At 48.5% G+C, this 13,104-nt stretch overlaps 1 protein-coding gene across 1 annotated transcript in view; it reads left to right on the forward strand.

Annotated features, from left to right (window-relative positions):
• DSCAML1 (DS cell adhesion molecule like 1) overlaps positions 1–13,104 on the forward strand; it is a 162,281-nt gene that overhangs the window by 133,032 nt on the left and 16,145 nt on the right. Inside the window, exons 13-19 of the mRNA XM_082200201.1 lie at positions 8–104; positions 988–1,116; positions 2,519–2,686; positions 3,772–3,842; positions 7,337–7,577; positions 9,370–9,516; positions 10,590–10,745. Coding sequence (XP_082056327.1) covers positions 8–104; positions 988–1,116; positions 2,519–2,686; positions 3,772–3,842; positions 7,337–7,577; positions 9,370–9,516; positions 10,590–10,745 — 1,009 coding nt within the window. The remainder of the gene's footprint in view (positions 1–7; positions 105–987; positions 1,117–2,518; positions 2,687–3,771; positions 3,843–7,336; positions 7,578–9,369; positions 9,517–10,589; positions 10,746–13,104) is intronic.

The following is a 13,104-nucleotide window of genomic DNA, read 5'->3' on the forward strand; positions in this document are numbered from 1 at the left end:
TCCGCAGCTCAAACCAGCTGACCGCGGGGACTCCGTTTTCTTCTCCTGCCATGCAATCAACTCGTATGGTGAAGACAGAGGTCTCATTCAGCTCACTGTCCAAGGTATTGTGTTTCCAGTGGAGCTACTCTAGCGGGTATTTCTGTGAGAGGGAGGAGGGAGGGATGAATCTGTCGCCTCCAGTTTTGCATGTTTCCAGTCCTGACTTGACTTTCTGCATCTCTTTATGATTCATTTTTTAATGTCCTCATGAAAATTCATCAGCATTTTGATGCAAGTCATTTACCCTAATACACTGCATTTTTGTACGTTATTTTCACTAATTATGCATGTTTATGCATGCTGTCCATTAATATACAATATTTTTTTTTGGTTTGAGAACTGTTCTGCAAAACATATATTGTTTTGGGAAGTGTGAATTTATTCTATGTATGTCTGCGTTCGCGTGAGAGGGAGAGAGAGAGAGAGTACATAAAAAAAAATAAGACTTTCAGAAGAGCACCAGTGAGAAAATGGCACGTTCTTCTTTGCGCAGGCCATCAAGATTGCAACCACCCATTGCAGTCCTTTACTGATAGTAGTTTTGTAGCGCTACTGTTGCCTATTCAACAGAATGAGAAACATCAAGGAATACCAATTTCTAATTTCCTGCTCACGTTCTTTTTCCTCTGTGACCTGTGGAAAGAAGAACTTGAGCACAGCTTCTGTGTGTATGTGTTTGTGTGCCCAGCCTTTTACGTAGACCCAGAGCCAGCCCAAAGCAAGATGTGAATGAGTAGTTTACAAGTCAAGGGGCGGAGAGAACCTCTTAATTAACGTGGTGGACGTGGTGCTATTCTATGGAGGCTAATATTGCTTGATCAGCCCCTGCTTCTTTTCAGGAGGCGGATGGGCAAGCAAGCCTAGCAAGCAGGCAGAACTGTTCTGGGATTGGGTGACCAAATGGGTTGTATTTCTCTTTCTGACCCCATGTTTCCCCCCTCGCAGAGCCACCAGACCCTCCCGAGTTGGAGATCCGGGAGGTGAAGGCTCGGAGCATGAATTTGCGCTGGACGCAGAGGTTCGACGGCAACAGTATAATCACAGGCTTTGATATTGAGTACAAGAACAAGTCTGGTAAGCTGCTCTGCTTCTTGCAGAGCCATGAGTGTGCTTGGGTGCAAAGCGCTGAATGATGAGCTTTGTTTTTGCTTTGAAGAAGTAGTCTAGCACACAACTTGTGTGCGCGTCAGGAAGCTTCGCAAACCTCATCTCAGTCCTATTTGCAAGAAATGCTGTTGTTACATTTATTAGCAGCAGTCGCTTGGTAATGTGCTGCGGAGGGAGGGGTGAAGTTCGGAGAGAGAGGCTTGCCTTGAGACCAAAGTTCAATTCGAACTGGGGCGTTCTTGCCTTGCATTGGTGTTGTAGGATTCTGTGTTAAGATGAGGACAACTAAATAATGTTGACAATAAAAAAGTGTTGTTGGAAAACTGCATAGCAAGTTCCGCCACCCTCTCATCCCATAGAACAGTGGTTCTCAACCTGTGGGTCCCCAGATGTTGTTGGACTACAACTCCCATCATCCCTGAGCTCTGGCCTTGCTAGCTAGGGGTGATGGGAGTTGTAGTTCAACAACATCCACAGGTTGAGAAAGTCTGCCATAGAACATAAATTGGATCAAACCAAATGGTGCCATTTGGTCCAGAATCCTGTTCTTACCTCTTCTGGGAAACCCCCTAGCAGGACCTGAATGCAACAGCAGCGCTCTCCTCCCTTGCAATCCCCAGCAAAGTGTACTGACAAAACTGTTGTGACATGTTGGGAAAAGTAGCTTCTATTTTCCAAAGAATACCTCCAGCTGAGGCAGCCACTTGGCCTTGCAACCCAAGCCCTTGCTGCCCAGGAACCATCAGAAACAGGCTCCTGTGTCTTAAAAGCAGCACCTCTGTTTTACCAAAGCTGCTGGTTCCTGTATAAGCAGCGGTGAAAATCTGCTCTGGCACCACACCCTCCTTAACAACAATAGCCAGCGTCTACCTCCCCCACTCCCCAATGCCATTGCCAACAGCTGCATTGGGGCAGCTGGAGAAATCGGGGGCAAATAATGAGTGGGTGGCAAGGCCACGGAGGGTGTTGAAAGTAAGGATGAGTAGCTGTGTTGGATCTAGGACAATCAGGGTTTAAAATCACATGGCTGTGAGTGGATCAGACACCCCACTTCACACCTTTGCCCTCAAATAAGCAGAATTAATAATATCAGCAACAAAAAGAATGTGTACAGTACTTTCAAATGTTCAAAGAAACCCCTACGTCCTTGTTCTAACCTTTGCAACAAACCATATCATAGTTTTGGATCTCCTCGTATGCAAACTCAAGGAGAAGCAGGGGCCACTGCCAAGTCTCACCCTCTCCCCCCCCCCCCCAAGTGCATCACCTCAAACTGCCAGTTCTGGTCACAGAGCACATACAACTCTGCTATACATCTGGGTGTGAATGGTGGGCTGCACGTCCCTCACTAGCTCCCTCTTCCTTCCAGATTCTTGGGATTTTAAGCAATCGACTCGCAACATTTCCCCAACTATTAACCAAGCCAACATTGTGGACCTCCACCCGGCTTCCGTTTACAGCATCCGCATGTACTCCTTCAACAAGATTGGCCGCAGCGAACCCAGCAAGGAGCTGACCATTAGCACCGAGGAAGCAGGTACTTTTCCTCATGCCTCCTTGGCAGGCCTCAACCTGCCTCTCTTCAGCTTGCAGCTCACTCTCTAGCCCCCCACCCCACCCTGCACAGCTTGATGTAAACTCAAACAGGTAATAAATACGGTGACCCTGGTGATGGGGGAAAGGTGGGAAAGAGGGAGGATGAACCCAAGATTAACAACAACAACAACAACAACAACAATTTCAATACAACATCAAACGTTAAAAACTTCCCTAAACAGGGCTGACTTCAGATGTCTTCTAAAAGTCAGATAGTTGTTTATTTCCTTGACATCTGATGGGAGGGCATTCCATAGGGTGGGAGCCACTACCGAGAAGGCCCTCTGCCTGGTTCTCTGTAACCTCACTTCTCACAGTGAGGGAGCCGCCAGAAGACCCTCAGAGCTGGACCTCAGCAGGATTCTTGCTTTAGCCAGAGAACTCTTCTTCCTGTTCTGTAGAAGGATCAGCATTTGGAGAGCACATTTCCTGGCCCTGTGGGACGCTGACCGTGGTCCTGGCTATGCTGAAAGGAGGCATTCTCCTTTTGAACAGAGTTAGCACCATTGCTTTTCTGATTAAGAATCCTGGGACACGATGTCACCCTGAGAAGTCTTAGCTGCATCACAAGACTACAGCAGTAGGGTTCTATGTAGGAATGTTCAATCTACTTTTTGGGTTTTTTGGGTGTGTACACACCACCCGCCACTTTCTGGTGCTCATTGGTCATGCTTGCAAATTATGAGGCAAAAACACCAATGCCTAAATGTCCAGTGGCAGTTGTTGCCTGTGCAAATAATATTTAGGAGGATATTCTGCTTCTCAGCCATACAGAGTAAAGCCTGCGGAAAAACAATAACAGAGACTCTTGTGGTGCCTTGTTATGGCAGAGGCTTTTGTGGATGAAGCAGATTCTAGTTCACTGAAGTTCATTGTGCCTCAATAAAAATACTTCTCAGCTGCTTAGTGTTTTTTCTTCTTCCAAATTTCTAAGTGGTGTACCAACAATACAAAGCACCATAAAAAGTAAAACCATGTTGATGTTAAAAACAAGGCTTCTTTGTGACCCCACCTCTACTTTCACAGCTCCAGATGGTCCCCCCATGGATGTCACCTTGCAGCCCATGACATCCCAGAGCATCCAGGTCACTTGGAAGGTATGTGCATGTTCAGATGCTAGTTACGTATTCAAATCATTTACCATGTGGATGTCAGGGCTGGTTCAGCTGCATGTCAGCACGGAAACTCAGAGACGAGCAGTAAAGTTGACTCTTTATTCAACGAAACAGAGAAACCTAAAGTGAGACTGGCCCCCCGGTAAAGAAGTTGCCAGAGCTGGGGATCTGGGCCTCCCACTTTGCCCTCCCCATCCGGCTGTTTCCCTGCAGTCTTAAACTCCTTTGGGGAGGCCCCCCCCTGCACCCTCTGTGTTCATTCTTCTGCTACATGCAAAAGTCTCCGAGACCTTGGAGTCAAGGGGAGAGGCGAGCAGAATACAGTAGGACCGGCAGGCTCCGGTCAATCTGTTACAGCCTCAACCCCCACCTCCTCCTCAGCTGTCTGTCCTGTACCTGCCGTGCTTTCTGCCTCTTCTTCCTCTCTCTCACTCAAGCCTGTTGCTTGTTCAGTATCCAACCATTTCTCATGGTATAGCCACTCCCTGACAAAGTCTGGCTGCTATAGTGGTGGTGGTGGAGTTGTTTATGTGAATTGTATGTGCTCATATGAGAATGATCATGATTTCTATGAAATGTTAATGATATAACGCATTTATGTTTGTGTTTTTAAATGTAAGGGAGACCTTGGTAACAAGCAACTAGTAAATATGTAGGATGCTCCCTTTATTTGAACTCCCATTGCCTGTTGCAGAGCAGAAAGGGAGGCTCTCTGCTGTGCCATCTTCCTAGGCTTATGCTGACGAAAAGGAAGCCAGGCTAGGGGTGTATGTGAAGGTTTCATAAAGAGCCTCCAGCCCCATTTCTGTCTGCATTGTGGCCAGGACTGGGGCAAAAGTCCACTCCCAAGCACTAAGGCTTACGCGAGGGTGACCCGCTGAGCTCATGGCTGAGTGGAGATTTGGACTCAGGGTCTCTTTGGACCATAGCCCTGCACTCTGCCTTCATGGCAGGCTTGGCCTGGATAACCTCGCTGTGGAGGAACGGCTAAGGGAGCTGGGCATGTTTAGCCTGGAGAAGAGGAGGTTAAGGGGTGATATGATAGCCATGTTCAAATATATAAAAGGATGTCACATAGAGGAGGGAGAAAGGTTGTTTGCTGCTGCTCCGGATAAGCGGACACGGAGCAATGGATCCAAACTACAAGAAAGAAGATTCCACCTAAACATTAGGAAGAACTTCCTGACAGTAAGAGCTGTTCGACAGTGGAATTTGCTGCCAAGGAGTGTGGTGGAGTCTCCTACTTTGGAGGTCTTTAAGCAGAGGCTTGACAACCATATGTCAGGAGTGCTCTGATGGTGTTTCCTGCTTGGCAGGGGGTTGGACTCGATGGCCCTTGTGGTCTCTTCCAACTCTATGATTCTATGATTCTATAATTCTATGATTCTAAGCCACCAGGCAGGTATCTCACCTTTGCCAGATTCTCATTCTTCCACAGATTTTATTCCCCCCCCCCCATGTGGAATCAGGGCAAGGTTGGAGCAGAATGCGAGGACAGAAATGTTTAGCTTTGAGTTGCCTGCCTACAACATGCTCAGGCAAAGGTCGATAAAATTTAGGCTCTGATTTATTTTCCAGAAGCTGTATAATGAAAAATAAAATTGATTAGCGAGTTAGGAATCAAAATGAAGCGGCCAGTCGGTAAATTTAGGGTCCCAGCATCTCTTGCTTGCTTCCGCCTCTCCAGTGATGAAAAACAGATTAATGAAAAATAAGATTCACTTGAAGCATAAGTCACTCTGCTTTAAGGTTGTTTCAACAAGATGGATCACTTCAGCTTTGTAACATAAATTTGCAATCAGCCCTATTGATTTGTTAATGCTTCAAAGAAATATTGTTAAGATCGATTTAGACCTGGTCTTCTGCATTTTTAAGGCCGGCAGACTTGGTTGTGTTTGGGATTTTGTGTGGGGTTTTCCCACCTCCAATCCAAATCATCCAGTTTTGGAACAACTTCTGACGAAATGGAGCCTTTAGCTTCATCAGCCCAGTCTTATGAAATATTCTGCCAATAGGGATTCTGTTTCAATTTTTAAACACCTTCTGAAAACTCATCTATTCCTTCAACTTTCCATGATAGTTAGCCAATGATACCTGACTTTAATTTTTTAAGTGTTTTTATTTTATCTAGATACTATTGTAAAAGGGACGCAGGTGGCGCTGTGGTCTAAACCACAGAGCCTAGGGCTTGCAGATCGGAAGGTTGGCAGTTGGAATCCCCGCGCACGGGGTGAGCTCCTGTTGCTCAGTCCCAGCTCCTGCCCACCTTGCAGTTCAAAAGCATGTCAAGTGCAAGTAGATAGGTACCACTCTGGCAGGAAGGTAAATGGTGTTTCTGTGTGCTGCTCTGGTTCGCCAGAAGCAGCTTAGTCATGCTGGCCACATGACCTGGAAGCTGTCTGCGGACAAACGCTGGCTCCCTCAGCCTATAAAGAGAGATGAGCGTGGAACCTCAGAGTTGTCGCGACTGGACCTTACGGTCAGGGGTACCTTTACCTTAATATTGTAAACCACTTAGGATATAGAAGGATATAAATATTTTAATAAATAACATAAATGAAATTTCCTATGAAGTGCACCCTCTTTACAAGCTAATTAAAGACAGTTTTCATCCTGTATGTCTTTAACATTAGTATTATTAAGACTGTTTATGATTACTGTGTGAGTGTAGCTCACTGAGAATCTAAAGCATAAACAGTTGTTTTTCAAAAATACGAAGCTGACTAAGGGTAACCCTAGCAAACGATTCAGAAAAAGCCAGATGCTGGAGAGTTGTGGCTCAACTAAAGACTCTGGCCATTATTCATAGTGGGCCACTTCGGAGGGCTGAATGCCCCACAAAGGCAGCCTGGCACTTAGGGCCTTTCTGCCTCAGTCACCAATGGGACCGTATTTGCAGGATGTAGCCACTGCTAATGAAAAACAATTCTAAATTCGCAGAATGCATTTATTATGGATGCTTCATACCAGAGGCTGGGTTATTTTCCAACTTTTTAAGTCCAGACTGGGTTCTGGAAAGAGAAGCTCCTACCCACCCAAAACCTGCAGGCTTGCAGGTTGTCCTGGAACACTCTTCTGCCCTCTGCCCTCCCACCCCACCCACTACTGCCCCACAGTATCTCTATGCCAGGGGTCAGCAAACTTTTTCAACAGGGGGCCAGTCCACTGTCCCTCAGACCTTGTGGGGGGCTGGACTATATTTTGGAGAAAAAGAAGAAGAACGAATTCCTATGCCCCACAAATAACCCAGAGGTGCATTTTAAATAAAAGCACACATTCTGCTCATGTAAAAACACCAGGCAGGCCCCACAAATAACCCAGAGATGCATTTTAAATAAAAGGACACATTCTACTCAAGTAAAAACACACTGATTCCTGGACCATCCGTGGGCCGGATTTAGAAGGTGATTGGGCCGGATCCGGCCCACAGGCCTTAGGTTGCCTACCCATGCTCTCTGCCCTCTCTGCCTCTGCAGGCCCCTAAGAAGGAACTCCAGAACGGGGTGATCCGTGGCTACCAAATTGGCTACCGGGAGAACAGCCCTGGGAGCAACGGGCAGTACAGCATTGTTGAGATGAAGGCCACAGGGGACAGCGAGGTCTACACCCTTGACAACCTGAAGAAGTTTGCCCAGTATGGTGTGGTGGTGCAGGCCTTCAACCGTGCAGGCACTGGCCCCTCGTCCAGCGAGATCAACGCCACGACGCTGGAGGATGGTGAGTGCCCAGAAGTCCCCGGGCTGTTCTGAGGACCTTTTTCTCCTTGTCTTGGGAAAGGCCAGGGTTTGTATGAGGTGCCACAGCACTTTCCCACTTGCACCAGAGGTTGCAGTATCCCCGAAGGTTTCCGCAGTCTGTCGCGCACCTTCATCCAAGCCGCGTGATACATCAAAGCGCTGACTCTCGGATTTCAGTTCAACTCCAGTCTCCCAGCTCCAGCATGTGCAAGCCTCCTCATTGTTCCATTTTTTGAAGAAGGTGGGACTTGGGGGAGCACTGCACCTGGTCTTCTCAACCCACTCTTGATTGGCAGGGGGCTTCCAGATGCTTGCAAATGTATGGCACCCCTTCTACCTTGTGGGGGTGAAAAATGAACCAGGAGGGCAAGCCAAGCCACACAGTTGGTCTCACTAGCTGCAAAAGCCATCTAGTCATTTGCTCTGCCAATGCTGATCTAAATCCACGGGCAGTGAGGTTAATAATAATAATAATAATAATAATAATAATAATAATAATAATAATTTATTTATACCCCGCCCATCTGGCTGGGCTTCCAACAAAATATTTAAATACATCAAACATTAAAAGCTTCCCTTTTGCTGGGGATGGCTGAGGGTGCAGGGAGGCACTTAATAGCAGGTAGTAGCTCTCCTGCCTGTTTCCATCACATTATAAACTATCCTGTGTCTTCACTGTGGTCAGATAACTCCTTTCTCATATGGTTGTCAGTTTTGAGCATAGAAGGGATGGTGTGCGCAGAGGCAGGTGTGTCTCCAGCACTGTGGCTGGTTTTCTGTGGCCCCTGGTCCCCAGAAGGCATCTCTGGCTGTCATGTGTGTGTACTTCTTTCTGATTGGCTGGCGGCTGGGCTTCCTGAGCCAAATGGCTCCTCCTTTCTCTTGGGCATGCTGATCAGTGGCGCAGCCTTTGGGAAAGGCGGCTCTTGCAGCTGGTCGAGTCATGGCAGCTGCTGCCTCTGCTGCTGCTGCTGCTCCTCCTCTTCTTCTTCCCAGGATTCTTCCATGAAGCACCTCCTCCGGGGTTTCGCCAGGGAGAGATCGGCACTGGCCTTGGAGTCATTTTAAAAGCAACATAAAAGTTTCTTCCTCCATTTGCTCAGCAGTTTTTCATACTTAATTAAGGCCCTCATTAGCCTGTCAGAGCACGATCATTTCCTGGCTAGATTAGCACTCCTCCTGGGGTATTCAAGGGTCCCTGTTTTAGCAATAGTGTCTTTCCATAATTATATTACCTTCATTTTGTTCAAACGGACTCTCTATTAGTTTATAGCACCCGGCCCCTAATTACACGGTGCTTACAGTTTTACACCTAAGTAATATGAAACAATAATCATTTTCAAAGCAGATCATTAGGATGATGTATCATCATTTAAATGCTCATAAAAATTAGAGTTCTGTCTTTGGGGGCAGTGGGATCTCATTACCTTCATCCCACTTGCTTGCTTGCCTTCCTTGCTCCGTCTTTCGTTCTTTTCTTCCTTCTCAAGGTTTCTCTCTCAATTTGGGGTGGGGTGGGGTTTGTAAAAATATATATGCCAGTGGATGAGCTGTGACATTGGCACAAGCACCCAGCGGACTTCTGGAACTCTTGGGGGGCTGTTGTTGTAAATGAATGAGTTGCTGAGGAGTGAGAAGGAGGAGCCCCGCAGGCGCAACCCTCTCCTCTGTATGGCGGGTGCCAAGGAGGAGAAGCTGCCTGAGCAGTGTTGGCAGCAGCAATGGGGACTTAGGGTTGCACTCCCTTCCCTGACCCACCTTTCTCTTCTCAGTGCCCAGCCAACCGCCTGAAAACGTGAGGGCCTTGTCCATCACCTCCGACGTGGCTGTGATCTCCTGGTCGGAGCCGCCAAGGAGCACCCTCAACGGTGTCCTAAAGGGATACCGTGTCATCTTCTGGTCTCTCTACATGGATGGAGGTGAGTTGGCAATGCCACCCTCTCAGAGCCTTTCAGAGGTCTCTGTCTGCAGAACAATAGTGATGGTGCACGACTCTCACCTCTAGTATGATTCTTACAGACAAAGGTCCTCATTCCTTCTAGGCTCTGCAGTCTTTGTGCCGGTAGAACTGGCTACAAGAGGAGGTGGGGAGGGAATAGGGGACCTCCTTCCTCTGTACCTCCAGCACCTGAACCTGATGTGCACACCTCCAGGCACAGCAAGCGCAGGGTAGCTTGGAACTCACTGCACAAAAGGCTCAGAGGCTGTGCTTGAGTTGGAGCTTTTCAGGTGGCAACATGGCCTGGCCTGGCATTGTGGGTTAAACCACAGAGCCTTGGGCTTGCCGATCAGAAGGTTGGCGGTTCGAATCCCTGCGATGGAGTGAGCTCCCGTTGCTTGGTCCCTGCTCCTTCCAACCTAGCCGTTCGAAAGCACGTCAAAGTGCAAGTGGATAAATAGGTACTGCTCCGGCAGGAAGGTAAACGGTATTTCCATGCACTGCTCTGGTTCGCCAGAAGTGGCTTAGTCATGCTGGCCACATGACCCGGAAGCTGTACGCCGGCTCCCTCCGCCAGTAAAGCGAGATGAGCACCGCAACCTCAGAGTCGTCTGCGACTGGACCTAATGGTCAGGGATACCTTTACCTTTACCTTTAGGAGTGCTCTCATTTCCCTTGAAAGTGTGGCTGTCTGTTGGCTACCTGCCCCCTGCAAGGCCTGCCAGCCTTGAACTTAATCTACACACCTATAAACTTCCCAGTCAAAGTGATCAGAGGCACCTTTCACAGAAGATAAAAGAAAGACCAATCCAAAAGATGCTCACTGTTTTCATTATTATATATCCAATTGGAACAAGGGGTGCGCTTCATTCTGTGCCTGCTGTGGCAAGGCTGTGCAGGAATTCATGTTGGCATGCTCTGCCAGAGGATCACTGTTCTTCTCTGCGGTGCCCATCCGCCCGGCTGTGTGGTGCTTGACTTCAAGCTGGACACTCGTGTGCTCCCAGCTCCTGAAATGTCTGTATGCCTGACCTCTTTCTACTTCCCATACAGAGTGGGGGGAGATGCAGAATATCACCACCGTCCGGGAGCGAGCAGAGCTGCGCGGCATGGAGAAGTTCACCAACTACAGCGTGCAGGTCCTGGCTTACACCCAGGCTGGTGACGGTGTCCGCAGCAACGTGCTCCACATCCAGACCAAGGAAGACAGTGAGTGCTGGACTCTGAGCATGTGTGTGTGAGAGAGTGAGTGAGTGAGTGAGTGAGTGAGAGAGAGAGATTGAGAGATTGGAGAGATTCCTGGATGTGGCCATAGCTTCTCTTCATTGGCCTCCATAGAAAAGTTGTGGCAGCCTGCTGCCCTCTGCTGGCTGCTGCCTGTCCATGCAGCTTCTTGTTTATCATAAGTGGACAATGGTGCCTTGCTCTGTATGTGTCTAGTGTCATACCCTCCAACATTCCTCCGGTGAAAATAGGGACATCCCATTCCATAGTGATAATTTCACTATTTATACCCCACACATCTTACTGAGTTGCCCCAGCCTCTCTGGGCGGCTTGCAACATATATAAAAACAATGTCCCAATAAAAATAGGGACATTCTATTCAATACCCTCCAACATTTCTCTGCTGAAAATATGAGTGTCCTAAGGAACAGCGGGACATTTCGGGATCAAATCAAAAACTGGGACGGCTTCTTTAAATCAGGAACATCCCTAGAAAATAGGGACTCTTAGAGGGCATGCTGTGTGTCAAATTGACTTGTTGCTCAGTTCTGCCTCCCTCCTGCCCCAACATGTCCTCTGCTGAAGAGATGCTGCTTCTTATTATTGCTACTACTACGATTATTATTAATTTTCTGCAGGCCAGGAAAGAATGGGAAATTTCAGGTAGCTTTCAGAGTCCACTTCTTTGAGAAAACCTCAAAGCAGGTGGACAAAGCTTTTTGCCATCCTTGGCTAGTATGTGCTCTCCACCCCCCACTTCCCTCCTCCCCAGCAACTTTATGCTAATAGTGTGTGTTAATTAGAAGTAAGAGGGTTGAGCCTGGAGTGTGAATGGAAGTGCCAGAAGCCTGGTGCAGGTTGAATCCAGGAAAGGAGGGAAGTGTGATTGTCATTTCCCTCACCTTTGCTGCCAGGCATGGAGGATGGATCTCCTTCTGGCGAGAGAGAGCACTGCCAGGTCAGTTGCCTCTGCTGGCTGCAGGTGACACCCTGCGGGGAAGCAGAGGGCACACACCTTTGCTTTCTTCAGGACAGCTGAGACTCTGGCCTGCAGGGCAGCGTGAAGAAGGCCTTGAGGGGAGGGTGGGATAGCCAAGGGGAAAAAGTGGTTAGAATTCATCGCTGGCAAGATGGATGGGGGTGGGGCACCATGGCTTTCATGATTTTGAATTTTGCAAGATCAACCCATTGTGTGTCGCAGAGGGATTGGCTGTATCTGAGAAGGGCTAAGCAGAGTTTTTCTTCACCCTGGCATGGCTCAGGGTTTTTTGCTCTTTTCCTGTTCAAGTGGGGATGATCCACCTTGTGGACAAGTCACAGGGACTTTCATTCAGCCAAAGGGCAGGAGCCTGGGAGCCCTTGCCTGGGAGGAGCAGTCTGAAATGAGCCGGGTTCCTGGTCTGAGCCACTATAGTGGAGAAGATGCTAAATGGAGGAGGGCCTTTTTCTGCTTCTGCCAGGTGCTTCCTTTTGTCCTGCTTGGCGTCTCTTGTCAAGTGGGCTTCAACGAGTGCCCTGCCCTGAAGTCTTGGCTTCCTTCTGCTGCTCTCTGGCCCCTTGTTCCACCCAAATGGCAGGCAAAACTGGAGTTGTAGGTTTTGTCTTGGGCCTGCGCCAGCCTCATTCGCTTCCACCGTCACCCCCTCCCCACCGCCCACATCTCCATATCATGGAGTGGTTGAGTGGCTTAAGTACCACCCCTTCCTCCCCAGCTGGATCATCCCAGTCAGCTCTGGTCTCAGTGCCCTCATTTAAAATTAAAATCTGTCTCATTCAGCCTCAGCCATGAGACTGAAGTGCCTGCTTCTGCCAGAACAAATTGTGTCACTGTTTTCTCCCTGCACCCCCTCTTCTGCCCTTGGTCCTCCTGGGCTTCTGCTTCTGCCTGAGCTTAGGTGCGTGAGCTGAGCTGGAAGTTGGACTTGGTGGCGGGGCTACATGAACCAGATGCTTTGCATCTTCACAGTCTCTTCCCCCATCCAAAGAGGGACTGTGAGGCAGCAATGGGGAGAGAACAGCAGCAGAGGAGGGCAGGGGATGCACCATTGAGAGCAACTCCTAGTCCATGGGTAGGCAAACTAAGGCCCAGGGGCTGTATGCGGCCCAATCACCTTCTAAATCTGGCCCACGGACGGTCTGGGAATCAGCGTGTTTTTACATGAGTAGAATATGTCCTTTTACTTAAAATCCATCTCTGGGTTATTTGTGGGGCATAGGAATTCATTCTCTCCCCCCAAAAAATATAGGATGGCCCCCCACAAGGTCTGAGGGACAGTGGACCGGCCCCCTGCTGAATAAGTTTGTTGACCCCTGTCAACAAATAGGGATGCTAGGACTGTCTGG

This window comes from Podarcis vaucheri (assembly GCF_965113315.1).
Source record: "Podarcis vaucheri genome assembly, chromosome: 15".
Classification (NCBI taxonomy): domain Eukaryota; kingdom Metazoa; phylum Chordata; class Lepidosauria; order Squamata; family Lacertidae; genus Podarcis; species Podarcis vaucheri.